The sequence below is a fragment of the Gekko japonicus genome, unplaced genomic scaffold (genome assembly GCF_001447785.1).
Source record: "Gekko japonicus isolate JY-2015 unplaced genomic scaffold, Gekko_japonicus_V1.1 scaffold3040, whole genome shotgun sequence".
NCBI classification, from domain to species: Eukaryota; Metazoa; Chordata; class Lepidosauria; order Squamata; family Gekkonidae; genus Gekko; species Gekko japonicus.
In genome coordinates, this window is record NW_015160318.1 from 57,741 (window position 1) to 73,610 (window position 15,870).

General features: G+C 44.3%; 1 protein-coding gene across 1 annotated transcript in view; it reads left to right on the forward strand.

Annotated features, from left to right (window-relative positions):
* Window positions 1–6,750: 6,750 nt before the first annotated feature.
* Window positions 6,751–15,870, forward strand: part of LOC107115231 (arachidonate 15-lipoxygenase B-like) — a 54,141-nt gene continuing 45,021 nt past the window's right edge. Inside the window, exons 1-3 of the mRNA XM_015416889.1 lie at window positions 6,751–6,897; window positions 14,170–14,371; window positions 15,082–15,091. Coding sequence (XP_015272375.1) covers window positions 6,751–6,897; window positions 14,170–14,371; window positions 15,082–15,091 — 359 coding nt within the window. The remainder of the gene's footprint in view (window positions 6,898–14,169; window positions 14,372–15,081; window positions 15,092–15,870) is intronic.

Genomic DNA, 15,870 nt, shown 5'->3' on the forward strand with positions numbered 1-15,870 from the left:
TTCCCCCTGGTGCTCCTTTTTAAATAGCATGTCCAAAATGGTAGAGGTCTGTGTGGTACATACAACTTCTACCAGCAACAAAAGTATTTATTAAAAAGAAAATGTTCACAATCAGACTTTTAGCACAGCACCAGATTGAGCAAGGGATTAAAAAGAAATGGGTTAAACACAAATCTTCTGTCCCTCTCTCTATACATGCCCTATCAGATGTTAAAATATAGGACAGGCTCCTTAATTTAGGAAGTTATAGATATCTACATAGTTCTATTACCTTGAAGCTTCTTTCAGTTCTCCAGGCTAATGGCTGCCTCCTTCAGACCTCAATTAAGAGTTCTGTCTGCTCTGATGGACTCAGCACAAAATTCCTTGCTTCCAGAAGTTTTGTCACCTCTCCTCCCCCCCAACCCAGTCAGGCCAGGTCAAGGAGTTTTTCTTGGTGTCTCCAGAAATTTCCTCCCTGAAGTGTCTTTAGTATTTAATGCCTCCAAATCTCTGTTCCCTGCTTGGGGGGGCGGGACGGGACTTGACCATCCTGTCTAGACCTATTAGCATTTGTGTGAAGGTGGGCTGAGGTAAGTCTGGAAGGCAATTGAACTGAGTTTCCTCCTTCCAGCTTGTTCTCTGCCCACAGACAAAAAACCCCCAAAAAAACACTTTAAAAACTCAGAGTGAAGGTTTTGCGCATTTCAAACCTCCAAAGAAAAAAATGCATTTCCTCACAGTTCCATTACCAAAGTTTCATGGAGTGGGGATTCTCCCCTTTGAGAGGCAACCCATGGTCATGGCAGCTCTGGTGTAAGATGGTTCCGAATAAGAAGGCAAGACAGCTTCTATCTCATGTCAAGGGGTTTTATACTCTCTCCTTTGTCCACCCCTTGTGGGCCATCACAATGTTCAATTAAAACTTCACTGGAACTCAAAAGATAAAAGCACTTTGTACTTTGGATTGTACGGACTCACTATTTGTAATCTGCCTTGATTCCCTGTGAGCAAAGGGGACTCTAAATAACATAAATAAATGAATTAGTAGAATGTCTTTCAGGATCATATATTTGCTCTAGATAAGACTTCCATTAGACTCTTGAATGACTCTGCAATATGTATATTTTGCTTTTAAGCTATCAAGTTCTGGGTCTTTTTATGCCTATAATGCACCTGTGTTTGCCTTCTTTGCTCCATTTTAGCTGCTATGAGCCTTCTAGAAGTGGGTCATATTGACAAAAGATTCAGTCTTCTAATTTTGGGTATTATTTTGTTTCCAATACCCGGTGAAGACCAATCTAGCAATAGTAATCATATGCAAAGTGGCTATTTGCTGATCTCTGGGAACATCAGGAAGATAATTCAGCAATAATGTCTCTGGCTTATAAGGGATTTGTATACCCAGTCCTATTGATAGTAATTTTGCCACTTGTTTCCCGAAGCTGGAGCCACAAATACAAGACCACAACATGTGAAAAAAATCTGCTTTGTCTTCTTTACAGAGCCAATATTATGCGGGAATCAGACTTATAAATCTTTGCCAGCCTTATAGGGAAAGTTGCCATCTATGAGTCATTTCCAACAAGTTTTCTCTAAAAGAGAGGCAAACTGTAAACTGTAGTGCCACGAGTAAAAATAAATTTCCTTGCTGAATCATCAAAAATATTACCTACACTTCTTTGCCACCTACAGCAAAAATCTTGATCAGGCTTGAGTAAATTTTTCCACAAACAAGAATACATCCTCAAAGTAAAACTTTTGCCATCACCTAAAAGTAATTCCTCAAACTGTTGTAGGCCTCAAGACTTGGAGATATTCAAATACTGAAAGATTAGGCACCTTCATATCTTTTATATCACTATATGGGATTACTTGGTTATCAGTTATCACATTTCTATAAGTACTGTATTAATACTTGTTTCATCTTCTTAAATGAGAAAATTCAAAACCTAACTCATCAACCATATCACTAATAGTGGAGGCCAAAAGAGAGAGTCTTGGTGGCGATTTATTTTTAACTTGATCCAAAACAGAGTGCGACCACAGGTGCCAGATAATGCAGGAAGGAAGTGAGGCTATTTGCGCAGCTCAAGTGGTTAAGACGCTGAACTGCAGGCTGTGGAAGGTCAGTACAGCTGTTCGAGACCCGGGTGCCGCATGATGGAGTGAGCTCCCATCTCTAGTTCCAGCTCCTGCCAACCTAGCAGTTCGAAAGCAAGAAATTGCAAGTAGATAAATAGGGACCACTTTGAGACCTTTCTTGGGAGGGAAGGCAGCATGTTATAGCCTGATAGAAATGCTATAATTGATTGTAAGTGCAAAGGTACTCATTATAAAATGAAACACCATGAGTGCAGTCATATGTGCCAGATAACACAGGGGGGGAGCAAGGCTATTTGCGCTGTAGTAATTTGACCCGCCACTGCGCGATCAGACGCAACGGCGGGTGAATCGGGGGTTTTTTTCTTTGTCACGTGTTTCCAGTGCACTTCAGTGAGGGATCACTGATGCAATGGGAGCATGCTTGAGCGATCACACGGTGAAGTCCATCTGCAGCCCATGACAAACCTGTTTGCTACTGCACTTTCCCTGGTATTTTTTAACTCCGCTTCTTCGGCGGAGTGAAACGGGTTGCCGATGGGTGTGGGACGCTTGCCAGATTTTCCCACGTGATTGCGCCCTTAAAATCCGCCCGGCATTTGTGCCTATCACGCGGCTAGTTCTGCGTCTGATTGGGACCTTAGTATAGCATTTATGGTGGTGTTATCATTATTATAGTACTTCTTGTTTTCTTTTCTCACACAAGGTCAACTTTTCAGGGGTACTCTTACAAAGGATTGTTCTATAATGGTTGGCAAGGTTTTGATAGTATTTGATAACCAATCTTTCAACCAATTTAATCTGATAGCTTGGTAAGAAATTATCTCTAAACCACCTAAGATACCAGTCTTCTTACGCGTCATTTTCGGAATCCCCAGTTTTGGCAAGTTCCAAAAACGCGGGGTAAGGAGAAAACTCCAGGTTTGTGCCTGGCGAGGAAAAATCTTCTGTGGAAAATTTCACATAACACGCAGTTTTAAAAACGTCAATGTGGAGAATTTCACTACTGCAAAAATGGTCAGTGAGAAAGGCAGACAATAAATAACGTAAATATATAAATGTTGCTGCTGTTTAGGGGCATAGCTACGTTTGTCTGTCATTGAATTTATCCTGTGAATTTGCCAGATTGCTCAGGGGGGATTTTCTCAAAAGTCCTTTTCCACCCTTGGTGATGTTATCATTACTATAGTACTTCTTGTTTTCTTTTCTCACCCAAGGTCAACTCTTCAGAGGTACCCTTACAAAGGATTGTTCTATAATGGTTGGAGAGTCCTTTTCCACCCTTAAAATCCTTGAAAGTCCTTTTCCACCCTTGTATCAATCCCCCTTTTCAATAGTATCCATAGACAAAAGAATTCAGCATGGCGGCTATCCTTCCTCCTCCATTGTATCCTTATGTCTTTGAGGTGGGTTATGCTGAGAGTGACTGACCCCACGTCAGCTCCTTGGATGAGTGGTGTTTTGAACTCAGGTCCTGTTTTTACACCCTAACCCATGAGTCCCCAACATGGTGTACATGGTGTACATGGCTGACAACTGTGCCCCCACCAAGTGTTTTTAGACTGTGGGCATAAACAGGCAGGGGCTTTTGCCCTGCCAAGCTTTTTTTTTTAATAATACTTGTTGTATTTTAAAAACAAAATAGTAATTTAAAGGGGGTACAGAAGAAAAGAAAGGGGTTATCTAGGGATTATAGAACATATTATATTTATCAAAGATTATTATACTTACAAAATATGTTAAAGAAATGAAGAAATACTTTCCCCTGACATCCCCTTGATTAAATTTTTAGGACACTTTTGGGACATTTTCTACAATAGTTTTATAATTAATACATTTTCTGTATTACATGTTTCATTGATACTACGTTCTAACTGTAACTTTTAATATACCAAAATTTGAAAGGAAATCTATTATTTATCTCACAATAAATATAAAAAATGAAAGGTATTTTGTTCAAAATCCACTTCTTTATATATTTGTATTCAACATTTAGTCTCCTTTTTCTGCATTATATTACATTTATATGCCTTACAATACATTTATAGACCATTTTAGACTGTTTCACTTTCTGAATTATCTCCTGCTTGCAGAGTAGACACTCCATCTCTCCTCAGCTTTCAAGATGGATCTGTTCCTCAAATAAATTGTTAATTTCACCATTTGTTTTCCCATTCTTCTAAGCTTGGACAGATGACTGATTTCCACTTTGGTGCATAAAATAATTCTAGCTGCTGTCACCATATGTTTAAATATCGCTTCAAAAACTTTTGGTAATTTGTTAGGCAGTATTCTTAATAACATATTCTTAGCTTCCATAGGAAATTGAATTTTCATCTATTCTGCATTTTCCCAAGTATTTCCTTCCAATATCTTTTTGCCTTATTACAAGTCCACCGTATATGATAAAAAGTTTCATCTATGTCTTGACATTTCCAACATTTTCCTTTGTAATTTTTGTCTACTTTCTTGACATCCTTCAGAGTAATATACCATCTGAAAACATTTTGTATCAATTTTCTTCTAGCGCCCGACTGGCTGTGTGAACCTGAGTTCTTTTCCCCATAACCACTCCCATTGATGCATAGGTATTTGCTCTCTCAAGTTCTGCATCCCTTTAATCATACATTTTTTCACTTGTTCTTTTCCTATTTCTAACTGAAGTAATAACTTAAATATATCCAATGTAATAAATGAACTTTCTGTTTTATATTCAGTTGTTAAATTCAGTCATCTCTCTTAGAGTTCCACCTTCCATGTTAATAATGTTATTTAGTCTTGAAGCTGATTGGTAATACGATAAACACTGAATATTTATTCCTTCATCTTTAATGTCTTGCCAAGACTTGAGTTTCCCCAGGGCATTTACCATATTGCCTTATGGCAAGGAGTCACTCTTGTTTATTGTATTCTTATCATGGTAAATTTTTATTGGAGACATAAGCAGAGAGTTTGAAGGACTCAGCACACTCCAACATGTAAACCATATTCTCAAAAGTCCATCTCTAATTATATGACTCTTTTCTTGTACTGTAATTGTTTTAGTTGGTTTAGTTGGACCAGATTTGCCACTTGGTAATACAACTTCATCATATTACCAGCATGATGTAGTGGTTAGGAGCACAGAATCTAATCTGGGAGAACCGGGTTTGATTCCCCACTCCTCCACATGCAGCAGCTGGTGAGACCTTGGGTCAAACAATCCAAAGAAATAACACACAGTCCCAAAAGAGTCCGGTATGAAAAAATACAGACGTGTCCTAGATGCCCACAGAACAATACAACAACAGTCTATAATAAAGCTATAACATATTTAGTGTCTGGTAAAGACAAACAACATATTCCTTCATAGAAAAAAATACAAAGGTCAATAAAAATTCACATAGCAGTCTGCTCCAGTCTCTCACAATCTATATACTTATAACCAGAGGTCATTTCGGGGGGATTGTGGGGGATCGCAGTTCCCCCAGGTGAGGTACGGGGGGCGGGGCACATGACAAAGCCCCGCCCCCTGCTTCCGGCCGCCCCGCTTCCGGCCCTCATTCAGCCAGGAGGAGGCAGGAGAAGAGGGAGGGTAAGTTGCTTCCTCCCTGCCTCTCCCCACCCCTGCCTGCCTGGGGCCAGGGAGGGCCTTCGCGGGGCTTCCTTGCACTCCCGCCGGCCTTGCAGGTCCACCGCCGGGCCCCTCATGGGGCTTGGCAGTGGAGCTGCAAGGCCGGCGGCAGCAGCCGGGACCGTTGGGGGCGGGGTGTGTGGCCTTATGACACACTTCCGGTGATGTCAGGAGGTGTGGCCTTATGACACACTTCCGGTGATGTCAGGGGGTGTGGCCTTATGACGCACTTCCGGTGATGTCAGGGGGTGTGGCATATGCTAATGAGTTATGCTAATGAGTTCCCCTAGCTCTTTTTCTATGAAACGACCCCTGCCAAGCGTACTGATGCTGCTGCCGAAGTCAAATGGACTCACACTATGCCTCCATTTTAAAACATGTTGCTTCAGCAGCAGCTGCCACCTCAGCACAAATGTCTTCCCGGTGCGACTGATGATCAGCTGTGGCTCACCTCCTGTGGCAGCCATTTTGTGGCTGCTCCCACCAAGCTCTGTCAGAATCGGGGACCCCAGCTCTAACTACTTCCAGCCTTCACGCCTCCTTAAAAGCACACAATTTCCTTTCTAACTTCCCCCCTTTCCCTTCTTTCTGTTAATTCATAATGTCATTTTGCCTGCATACCTCGGAGCCCCTCCCCCAACCTTGAATAAGGAGAGGACAGTGTCTTGTTGTGGGTGGCCCCCTCAAGTGGCTTCAGAGGTGGGAAAAGGTGTCTCCCTTCCAGATGTGGTAAGGACGGGCCTGGACCTCTTTGCCCCAGCATCTATTTCTGCTCCTCCTGCACTCCCTGGTTCTTTACCTGCCTAAGGCCGAAACCTGGCCTCTCCTCCCAGCCTAATGGATGCCCACAAAGCCAGCTGGAACTCAGCCTGCTCTCCCTGGCAGGGGTGAAGTTACCACTGCAAAAGGGGTGGGGCTTTTCTTGCTGGGAAAAGATAATAACTCCTGCTCTATGGAAGACAGGTTTAACAGTGTCTGGAAATCCATCCAGTCACCACTCCTACTTCTAATCATTCAAGAGAAGAAATATTCTTGGCGTACACCTGAGTTGCAACATGGTTCAATATACAGCTTGTGTGTCTACTGGCACCTACGTGGGCTCACAGACTAAAGACTGGATTTTACTCACCTTGGTGGGCACCAAGGGCACCAGCCCCCAAACTTGGCTTGACAACTGGGGACCGGACTTCTACTACGGAGCAGTAAGTTGTGAGTAGTAATGGATCAAAGCCCGGCTGAAGCTGTGGGGTTTTATGGGATGAAATGCATTTTGTAAACAATACCTATTTTCTTGCATATATATTATTCACTGCATGAGCAGCTCTATGGAAAATTGCCTCCATCTGTCCTTTTGTTTCAGTTGGGGGGGGGGTTTTCAAAGAGCAGAGCAGGCAACTTATTTTCTGTGACTTGAGAGAGTTTGCCAGGCTTTATGGCAAATTATTTCTACACCCACCAGGACTTTCAGGTGAGGTGAGTAAGGGACCTGTTCAAAGGAGAAGATGCAAAACCCAGTGAAGTCTCTGAGGGACTGTTCCTGGGGGCACTCAAGGAAGCGATGGTCCGCCCTCTCCTTAAAAAACCATCTCTGGATCTGGCCGAATTGGTGAATTACTGGCCGGTTTCCAATTTGCCCTATTTGGGCGAATTAATTGAGAGGGCGGTGGCGATACAGTTGCAGAGCTTTATGGATGACACTTCCACACTAGACCCCTTCCAGTCCGGCTTCTGGCCAGGCCATGGAACAGAGATGGCACTGGTCGCCCACACAGATGACCTCCGGAGGTATCTGGATTGGGGCAGGACAGTGGTGCTGTTGTTGTTGAACCTGTTGGCGGCGTTCGACATGGTCAGCCATCAGCTACTGACCCACTGCCTCGCTGACACAAGGGTAGGGTTGCCAAGTCGATCTTCTGCCAGAGTGGGGGGCTCCCGGCTGGTGCCTGGTGTGTGTGCGCGCACACCCCATGCACGTCACCCAGAAGTGACGTGACGACGGCAGGCATGCTGGGGGTGGGGCCATGGCCATATGAGGGGAAACCATAGAGTTTTCCCTCTGATTGCTGTGGCCCCGCCCCCAGCGTGCCCGGCGTGGTCGTGTCACTTCCAAGTGACGCAAACGTCGGGGTGGAGTTCCCCCGGGGGCCCAATCCGGCGGCGGCAGGGAACGGGCCTCTGGGGCAGGGGTTTCCCCACCCCCCAGGGGGCCTTGGGAAGCCTACACAAGGATGCAGGGGCTTGCCTTGCAATGGCTTGTCTCCTTTCTCCATGGTCGGGGACAAAGGGTGGTGTTTGGGAATCAGATGTTCCGAAGGCACCCGCTGATCTGCAGAGTGCCTCAAGGGGCAGTGCTCTCCCCAATGTTATTCAACATCTACGTGTGCCCCCTTGCCCAGATTGCCCAGAGGCATGGGCTAGGCCGTCACCAATATGCGGATGACACCCAGATATATCTGTTGTTGGGCGGTCAGTCCTACTCTACCCTGGAAGATCTGGACTGGGCACTACAGGACGTGGCTGGTTGGCTTAGACTGAGCTGACTGAAGATGAATCCGATGAAGATGGAGGTCCTGTGCCTGAGTCAGAGCAGAACAGGGGTAGGGATCCCACTACTGGCCTGTGATGGGGGCACCGTTGGTGCCAGCACTGAGGGTTAGGAGTTTGAGAGTGCTCCTGGATGCCTCCTTAACTATGCAGACCCAGGTAGCAGCCACTGCCAAGGCAGCCTTTTACCATCTTCGGTTGATCAGGCAGTTGGTTCCCTTCCTCAAACGCAATGATCTGGCAACAGTGATCCATGCAATGGTCACCTCAAGACTAGACTACTGCAATGCTCTCTACATGGGGCTGCCCTTGTCGCAATTCCAGAAGCTGCAACTGGTGCAAAATGCGGCGGCCAGGTTGTTGATGGGTCTCCCTATGTGGGAGCACATCCAGCCTGTGCTAAAGGCATTGCACTGGCTGCCAATAGCATGCTGGATTCCCTTCAAGGTGCTGGTTTTGACCATTAAAGCCTTATATGGCCTGGGGCCTGCCTACCTGAGGGACCGCCTTTCCCTGCATGTTCCCCAGAGAGCACTGAGGTAGGGATGTGTGTTCGGTTCATCTGAACCGAATGCACCCCCCAAAATGGCCCATTCGGGCCCCTTTCGGGCTGCTGTGGGCCGATTCAGATTCTCTGATCTGAATCAGCTTGCTGCCGAATTGTCGCTGAATTTCGGCAGCAATTCGGCCCCATTATATCCTATGGGCCATTGAAGTCAATGGCGAAAACATAGGGTATATTCTGGGGGCTGGAGGGGAGGGAGTTTGAGGGAGAGGCTCCAAACTTGCGGGGTAGCTGCTAGAGCTTCTCCCGAAGATACCCACTGTGTTTCAAGAACATTGGATCAGGGGGTCCAATTCTACAGGCCCTCAAACAGCTTGCCCCCATTGTTCTCTATGGTTGGGGGGGAGTTACTTTTTCCCTACTGTTAGTGGCTCTGGGTGGGAAGGGGTTTGAGGGAGAGGCTCCAAATTTTCAGGGTAGCTTCGAGAGCCTCTCCCCACATAACCCCCCCATGTCCCAAAGCAATTATACCAGTGGGCCCAATTCTATGGGCACCCAAACAGGTTACCCCCCCCATTACTTCCATTGTTTCCAATGGGGAAACGCAGCCAGCAGCACTTAAGGCAGGCAAGCAGGCAGCACCCAGCAGTCAGACTCTCCCAGAGAACCTCACGGAAAGTGAACTGTCTTGGGAGGTGCTTGTTTGCCATGAGAACAAGAGGCACGCTCCAGAACAAGAGCTTGCAAAGCCACAGTGCCACTTGTTCTGGAGTGTGCCACTTCTTCTCATGGCAAACAAGCACCTCCCAAGACAGTTCACTTTCCCTGAGGTTCTCTGGGAGAGTCAGACAGCCGGGTGCTGCCTGCTTGCCTGGGGAGAGGCTCCCAAAGCTACCCTGAAAACGTGGAGCCTCTCCCTCAAACCCCCCCCCCCCCCCCAGAGCCACTAACAGCCTTGTGGGGGGAAAGTAATGTTTTTTCACAACATAGAGAACAATGGAGGGGATGGGGGCAACCTGTTTGGGGGCTCGTCGAATTGAACCCCCTGGTCCAATGTTCTTGAAATGTGGTGGGTATCTTGGGGAGAGGCTCCAGCAGCTATCCTGCAAGTGTGGAGCCTCTCCCTCAAACCTCCTCCCCTCCAGCCCCCAGAATATTTTCTATTCTATTGTTTTAACCTGGCACTTATTCCCTTGTTAGCCGCCCTGAGCCTTCGAGGAGGGCGGGATATAAATCCAATATATATATATTTGTTTTTGCCATTGCCTTTAATGGCCCATAAGATATAATGGGGCCAAAATTGACATTGGGCTGGCCAAAAGACTTCCCAGTTGGCTCCTACTGCCGAAATTGACATGCTGGAGTCTTTCTGCCCACTGAAATTGATTGTGCCCGATTCGTCCGAATCCCAATCAGGCCGAATTTTTCTTTTTTGCACACCCCTACTTTGGAACCTCCTATCATGGCCAGGATGTTACCACCAGCAGCACTTTATTTTATTTTGTATTGTTATATCTATGTGTTTTATGAAGGTGTATTGCATTAATAGGCATTTGTGTTTTAATATATTTTTAATCTTTTAAATGTAAGCCCGCCATGAGCCTGCCTTGGCAGGGAGGGCAGGGTAAAAATTGAATGAATGAATGAATAAATGAATGAAGCTTGTGAAAGCCCTTGAACACACTGAAGAGAGTGTTGTTATTTGATTGGTTGGTTGTTTATAGGCCACTTTTCTCCCCAATGGAAACCCAAAGCCGTTTACAATACATAAAAAAAAAAAACCAGAAGGGGGGGCTTCTGAATGAAGAGCATGTCTCTCTCTCTCTCTCTCTCTCTCTCTCTCTCTCTCTCTCTCTCTCTCTCTCGTCAAGTCATAGCCAACATAGGTTCTTCAAAGCAAGAGACATTCAGAGGCAGTTGGAACCACCCAATTCAAAGCTAAAAGTCCCCTGGCGCACAGCTCTTATATCTTTGCTACTTACATGTGGGATGGCCCATTTAAATAGCTAATTTGTATTTACAGATGCATTTACAGATGTAGATAAGGAGATCGTTTTATCTAATTTGCCTACCACATTGGAGAAACAATCTCTAGATAAGAATATTAATTGGGCGCAACTAATGGCTTTAAAGACAAAGGAAATTAGACTTTTCTTACATGCCATTTTGCTTACAGATTATTGTAAAATGGAGCGTATGCCCAGAGGCCTGAAAATCCAAAAAGTTACCTGCCTTGTATGCTGATGATGAAAACTTCAAGAACAAATGGATGTCAATTCTAAATAAATGTTCTACCGGCCTCATGTTACTAATTATTGAAAAATTGCATGAGGAAATGGGAAAACTTAAATCAGAAATTGTTGATCTTGAACTGTCATTAAAGAATTCTATACAGGGGGATGAATTTGATAGGAAATTTAAAGAGACAGAGGAATTAGTTAAACAATTTGAAAAATAAATTACAGGAATTTAAAATCAGAAAATTTGAAAGGGACACTAAAGATTATGCACAACATAATATATATAAATGGAGGTTTATACAGAAAAAGAAGAAAATGTCACTTGGGCAGATAAGACATTTTCCAGCTCAGATCTAGATACTACCAAAGCGGAGGAGTCTCCGTCAACTTCTGGTGATAAACAGATGCAGAGGAGACCTTTTTTGGACAGAAGAACTAAACAGCAAACTAGACAGACTTTTCCCCGGTATCAACCCTATCCAAGGGGTCGGAGGAAAAAATAATTATTAATCTGGATTCCAGACAATTATCATCAGTACAAGAACACGTTTTGAAATCAGGTTTGGGTTTTGTTTTTACACCTAAATACAACCCTTTTCAAACTTGGGTTGATGTATTTCGTTTAATAAGGTTGTTAAAATTAAAGATTCTTTTTGGCAATACTAATGATCTAGATAGGAGCAGATTTCTACCAAGGTCCCATTTTGTCCCTTCAATTACTGACCACTCTATACAATCATTTGAGAAGGTTGCTATAAGGGATATTGAAAAACTGGAGGTCTCCTGCAGACGTCATAATCATAATCTTACCAAAGAAGAATTTAATGCCTTAAAAACCTTTTCCAAAGATGGCATAACTATCAATGGAGAAAAGATGGCCGCGCCTCGTTCGATCGCCCGCTTCTCCCCAGCTGTTTCGAATTTGCCTTAAAGTAACAAAGACGTCGTCAGCACCCCTTAAGTATTACTTGAGTTATTGTTTTTATACTAATATCTTTGCTCTGTATCTTATCTAACGTTATCTTTATTTATTTGGCTTTACCTTTTACTAGCCGCTCTCACAAAGGGGGGAAAAGCCTGTTTTAACTCCAGTGACAAATTTCAGCGCTTTCACCCCCTCCCTTTTCTCCCGTCTCAGTTTCCCATATATAAAGAGAAAAATTAACACTTAGCTTCGTGTATGGTGTTTATAGTTGATATTTGTAGATTTGGCATTGATGTTATGCTCCACTCCGTCCACTCTGTCCTTTGTGCTCCTCTTGTGCACGGCAAGTAGATAAAGTCCCTTGCTGGCTTGCTCACCTTTCCTGCTTCGAGACCAACCAAAAACAAACCCCAGAGATTCGCCACTCTCTCTGGTCGTGGTTTAAGTCTCTGGCAAATATTCCTTTAACAAAGAATATTTTGGCTGCAAAAAACTACCAACGAAAAGAGTGAGTTTAGGATAGGTGTATAGAGCTCTCTCGCACACGTCTATCCTCAATGAGCACCGGCCGCCATTCAAATGTGGACCTTACCTGGGAGACACATTAGTCCATTGGAAAGATGCACGCTGCCACTATTGCCCAGAGCAGGAACCTACAAGTGGAGTGTTGTTTTTTTCTGGAGTACAGTAGTCACAAGTCACTTCGTTGCTGGTTTGCCAACTTAGGAACAGAAGTGCAGTGGCTTTTCTTGGCTGTCGGCGTATGGTGGAGTAAATGGATGTTTCTTGTCTTAGACTTTGAAAATATTTATGTTCATACGCATTGTTTGCTTCTTTGACATGGTTTATTATATTGTGTAATTTGGTAATCCTATCTATATTCTACAGTATAAAATATAAAAAGAATACAGACAGCAAAAAAATAGTCACAGTGTTTTTTGTTTTGCTAGTACCTTGTGCACTGTGTTCCCGTATGTACAGGATTGTCCACCCAGGCCAGTCCAGGGATGGGAGGGAATATTGTACTTTTTCAGTACATTAAACAACAAACCCCGAGATGGACTATATCCTCTCTGGTTTTCAGAACAATATGCCACCAGAACCTCTACAGTAGTTCCCCCCAACCTGAGATTAGAGGTTCAGACTCTCAGTTGGTATCTGGAACTTAACACATTAGCAACTCATTCCCAGAGATGCACACTTAATCTTACAAAGGTAGCTTATATGGTGAGCAGAAGGCACAAGATTTAGACTTGGAACTCAGGAACAACAGCAGAGACCCTTTAGAAATAAGAATACTTTTTATTCAGTACAGAGCATAGCAACACAGACTATATAAGAGATTACTGAAAACAAGAAAAACCTATGGCTCTGTGCCTTAACTACACATTAAAGATATTCATAGTTACCAGTGAAGAGTCCATATTCCAAGAGTGTCCAAGGTATACAGTCCAATTAGACACCAAGGGATTTGGAAAAGAAATCCCATCCTTGCACCCATGTGCTCCAGTTCACAAAGCGACTCTTTGTCTCTCACGAGGCAGCATTTCCAGGTGCAATAAAACAGACAATGACAAGAAGGGAGAGCTGAGGGCAGAGCGCTCCCTCTCATAGGAATCAATCAATTATACCCCAATTCCATTCATGATCAGTTGTGGCCATCAGCCAATCACGAGTGGGAATGGGATGTGCCCAGTTGTTGGTTGCCATAGCTGCAACACAGGAATGGCTAGAAGTTTGGAGGCCCCTCCCACAGTCAGGTGACCCAAACTCCACAGCTTCATCATTGTATACGTGACTTGTTGCATGTGTGGGGGGAGCCAGGAGCCATCAGCCACACTTAGAGGTGTGAAAGAATGTGGGTTTATGGTATGGCTATTGAGGCCATGTGGCCCTCACCATTTGGCTTGCAACAGGAAACAAGACACAGCATGTTATCAAAAAGACATCATAGGCGAAGGCATGTGGATATAGAAATCAGAAAGCAATTTTTCTATACACCGTATATCTTTGTTAGGCACCTCTATGCCTTAAGTACCTGTAGGCAGAAGAGAAACAGCCTCAGCCAGACCCCAGTCAGCTCCTGCTAGCCATAGTGTGCAGGGTTACAATCTCTGATGAGAACCAGAAAACCAGGTCCCAGAATGAGGGGCGGGAGCTGGGGCTGAGCCATTCAGGTTTTGAATTTCCTCTGCTTTGTTCTGATGCCATTGGAACTTGGAACATCTTCTTGTCATGCTTCTCCCCCACTCCATTTCAGGACAGCAAGTACAAAATTACCTGTCCACAAGACTTGGGAGATATTTTGCTCATCCAGTTCACCAAAAAGTCTTTGCTGGACCTCCAAGACAGTTGGTACTGCAACTTTGTCAAGGTGACATCCCCACAGGGCAAGACATACAATTTTCCAGTCTACCAATGGATCGAAGGTCGCAGCACCGTGGCGTTCAGAGAGGGGAAAGGTAAGGAGATCTGCTCCAAGGATGCCCCTATCTTTTAAAAATGTAAGAGTTCTATACGAACATAAGAAGGGGCTGAAGTGGCTCAAGTGGTTAAGACACTGAACTGCAGACCGGTAGGTCAGTAGTTCAGCAGTTCGAGACCCACGTGCCGCATGACGGAGTGAACTCCTGTCTCTGGTCCCAGCTCCTGCCAACCTAGGAGTTTGAAAGCAAGAAATTGCAAGTAGATAAATAGGTACCGCTTTGGTGGGAAGGTAACAGTGTTCCATGCACCTCGGCCATGGAAATGTCTTTGGACAGTGCTGGCTCTTCGGCTTGGAAACAGAGATGAGCACTGCATCCCTAGAGTTGGATTCGACTGGCTTTCGAGCAAGGGAAACCTTTACTTTTACTCGGGGCTTTTTTTGTAGAAAAAGCCCAGCAGGAACTCGTTAGCATAATAGGCACACCCCTGACAGCACAGCTCATTGGCCTATTAGGCCACACCCCCATGTTACCAGAAGTGTGCTCATCCAGCCACACCCACCTTTTGCTTCTTATTCTGTTTACCTTGTTTGTGGTCAAAACCCAGGGCCTTTTTTTGTAGCAGGAACTCCTTTGCATGTTAGGCCACACACCCATAATGTAGCCAATCCGAATGAGTTTCTGATGTTGGGTGTGGCCTATTATGCTAATGAGTTCCTGCTGGGCGTGGCCAACTACGGAGCCAGCCAGAACTCCGTTCCTGTGCGTTCCTGCCCAAAAATAGCCCTGCTTTTACTATACGAACATAACGAATGAACAGTGTGTACGAGCATAGCGATACAAATGTAATGACACAGAGAGCGGAACTGTTTTTCATCTGCTGCTTCAACTATAGCTGCCTCAAGCATAGCACTGAATCTGTCCCATCCCATAGTTGATAGAGACTGCCTAGATTACTCAGTTTAGGAATATATTATCCCTGCTAGCTCAAATAGTATTTGGGAGGGATCTAGGATAGTTTTTTAATTAATTAATTAACCAAAGTGGAATTATTTTAAATTAATTAATCAATTAAAGTGGAATTATTGTTAGTAAGGTAGGAATTACATTTAATTGGCTCTGGGTGGGAGGGGTTATACAGAATAGATTAGCAAACTATTATTTGTTCATTCAGTTTTTAACATCAATGGTAATCTATCAGTGTGTGTTAGTCTGATGATAAAGAGGTGGAAGCAGATTAGATGCAGTTGGTGGAAACCACTATGGAGTCAGGAATCCCAGTGACTGTGGGACATGGGAAGTATGTCGGTGGGACAAGGTATAATACAGGAAGCAGATGGAGATATGGTTATGCTTGGTCTCTTTCCAACCTTTGTCCCATCACTGGAAGTGGAGCTAGGAAAACAGACCTTTCTCCGACACTGATGTTGTGCAATGCCAGGTCTATCAATAATAAGACTGCAACATTGCATAATTATTTTCCAATGCAAAAGCCCTATATGGTCAGGGGCCTACATACCTAAGGGACTGCCTTT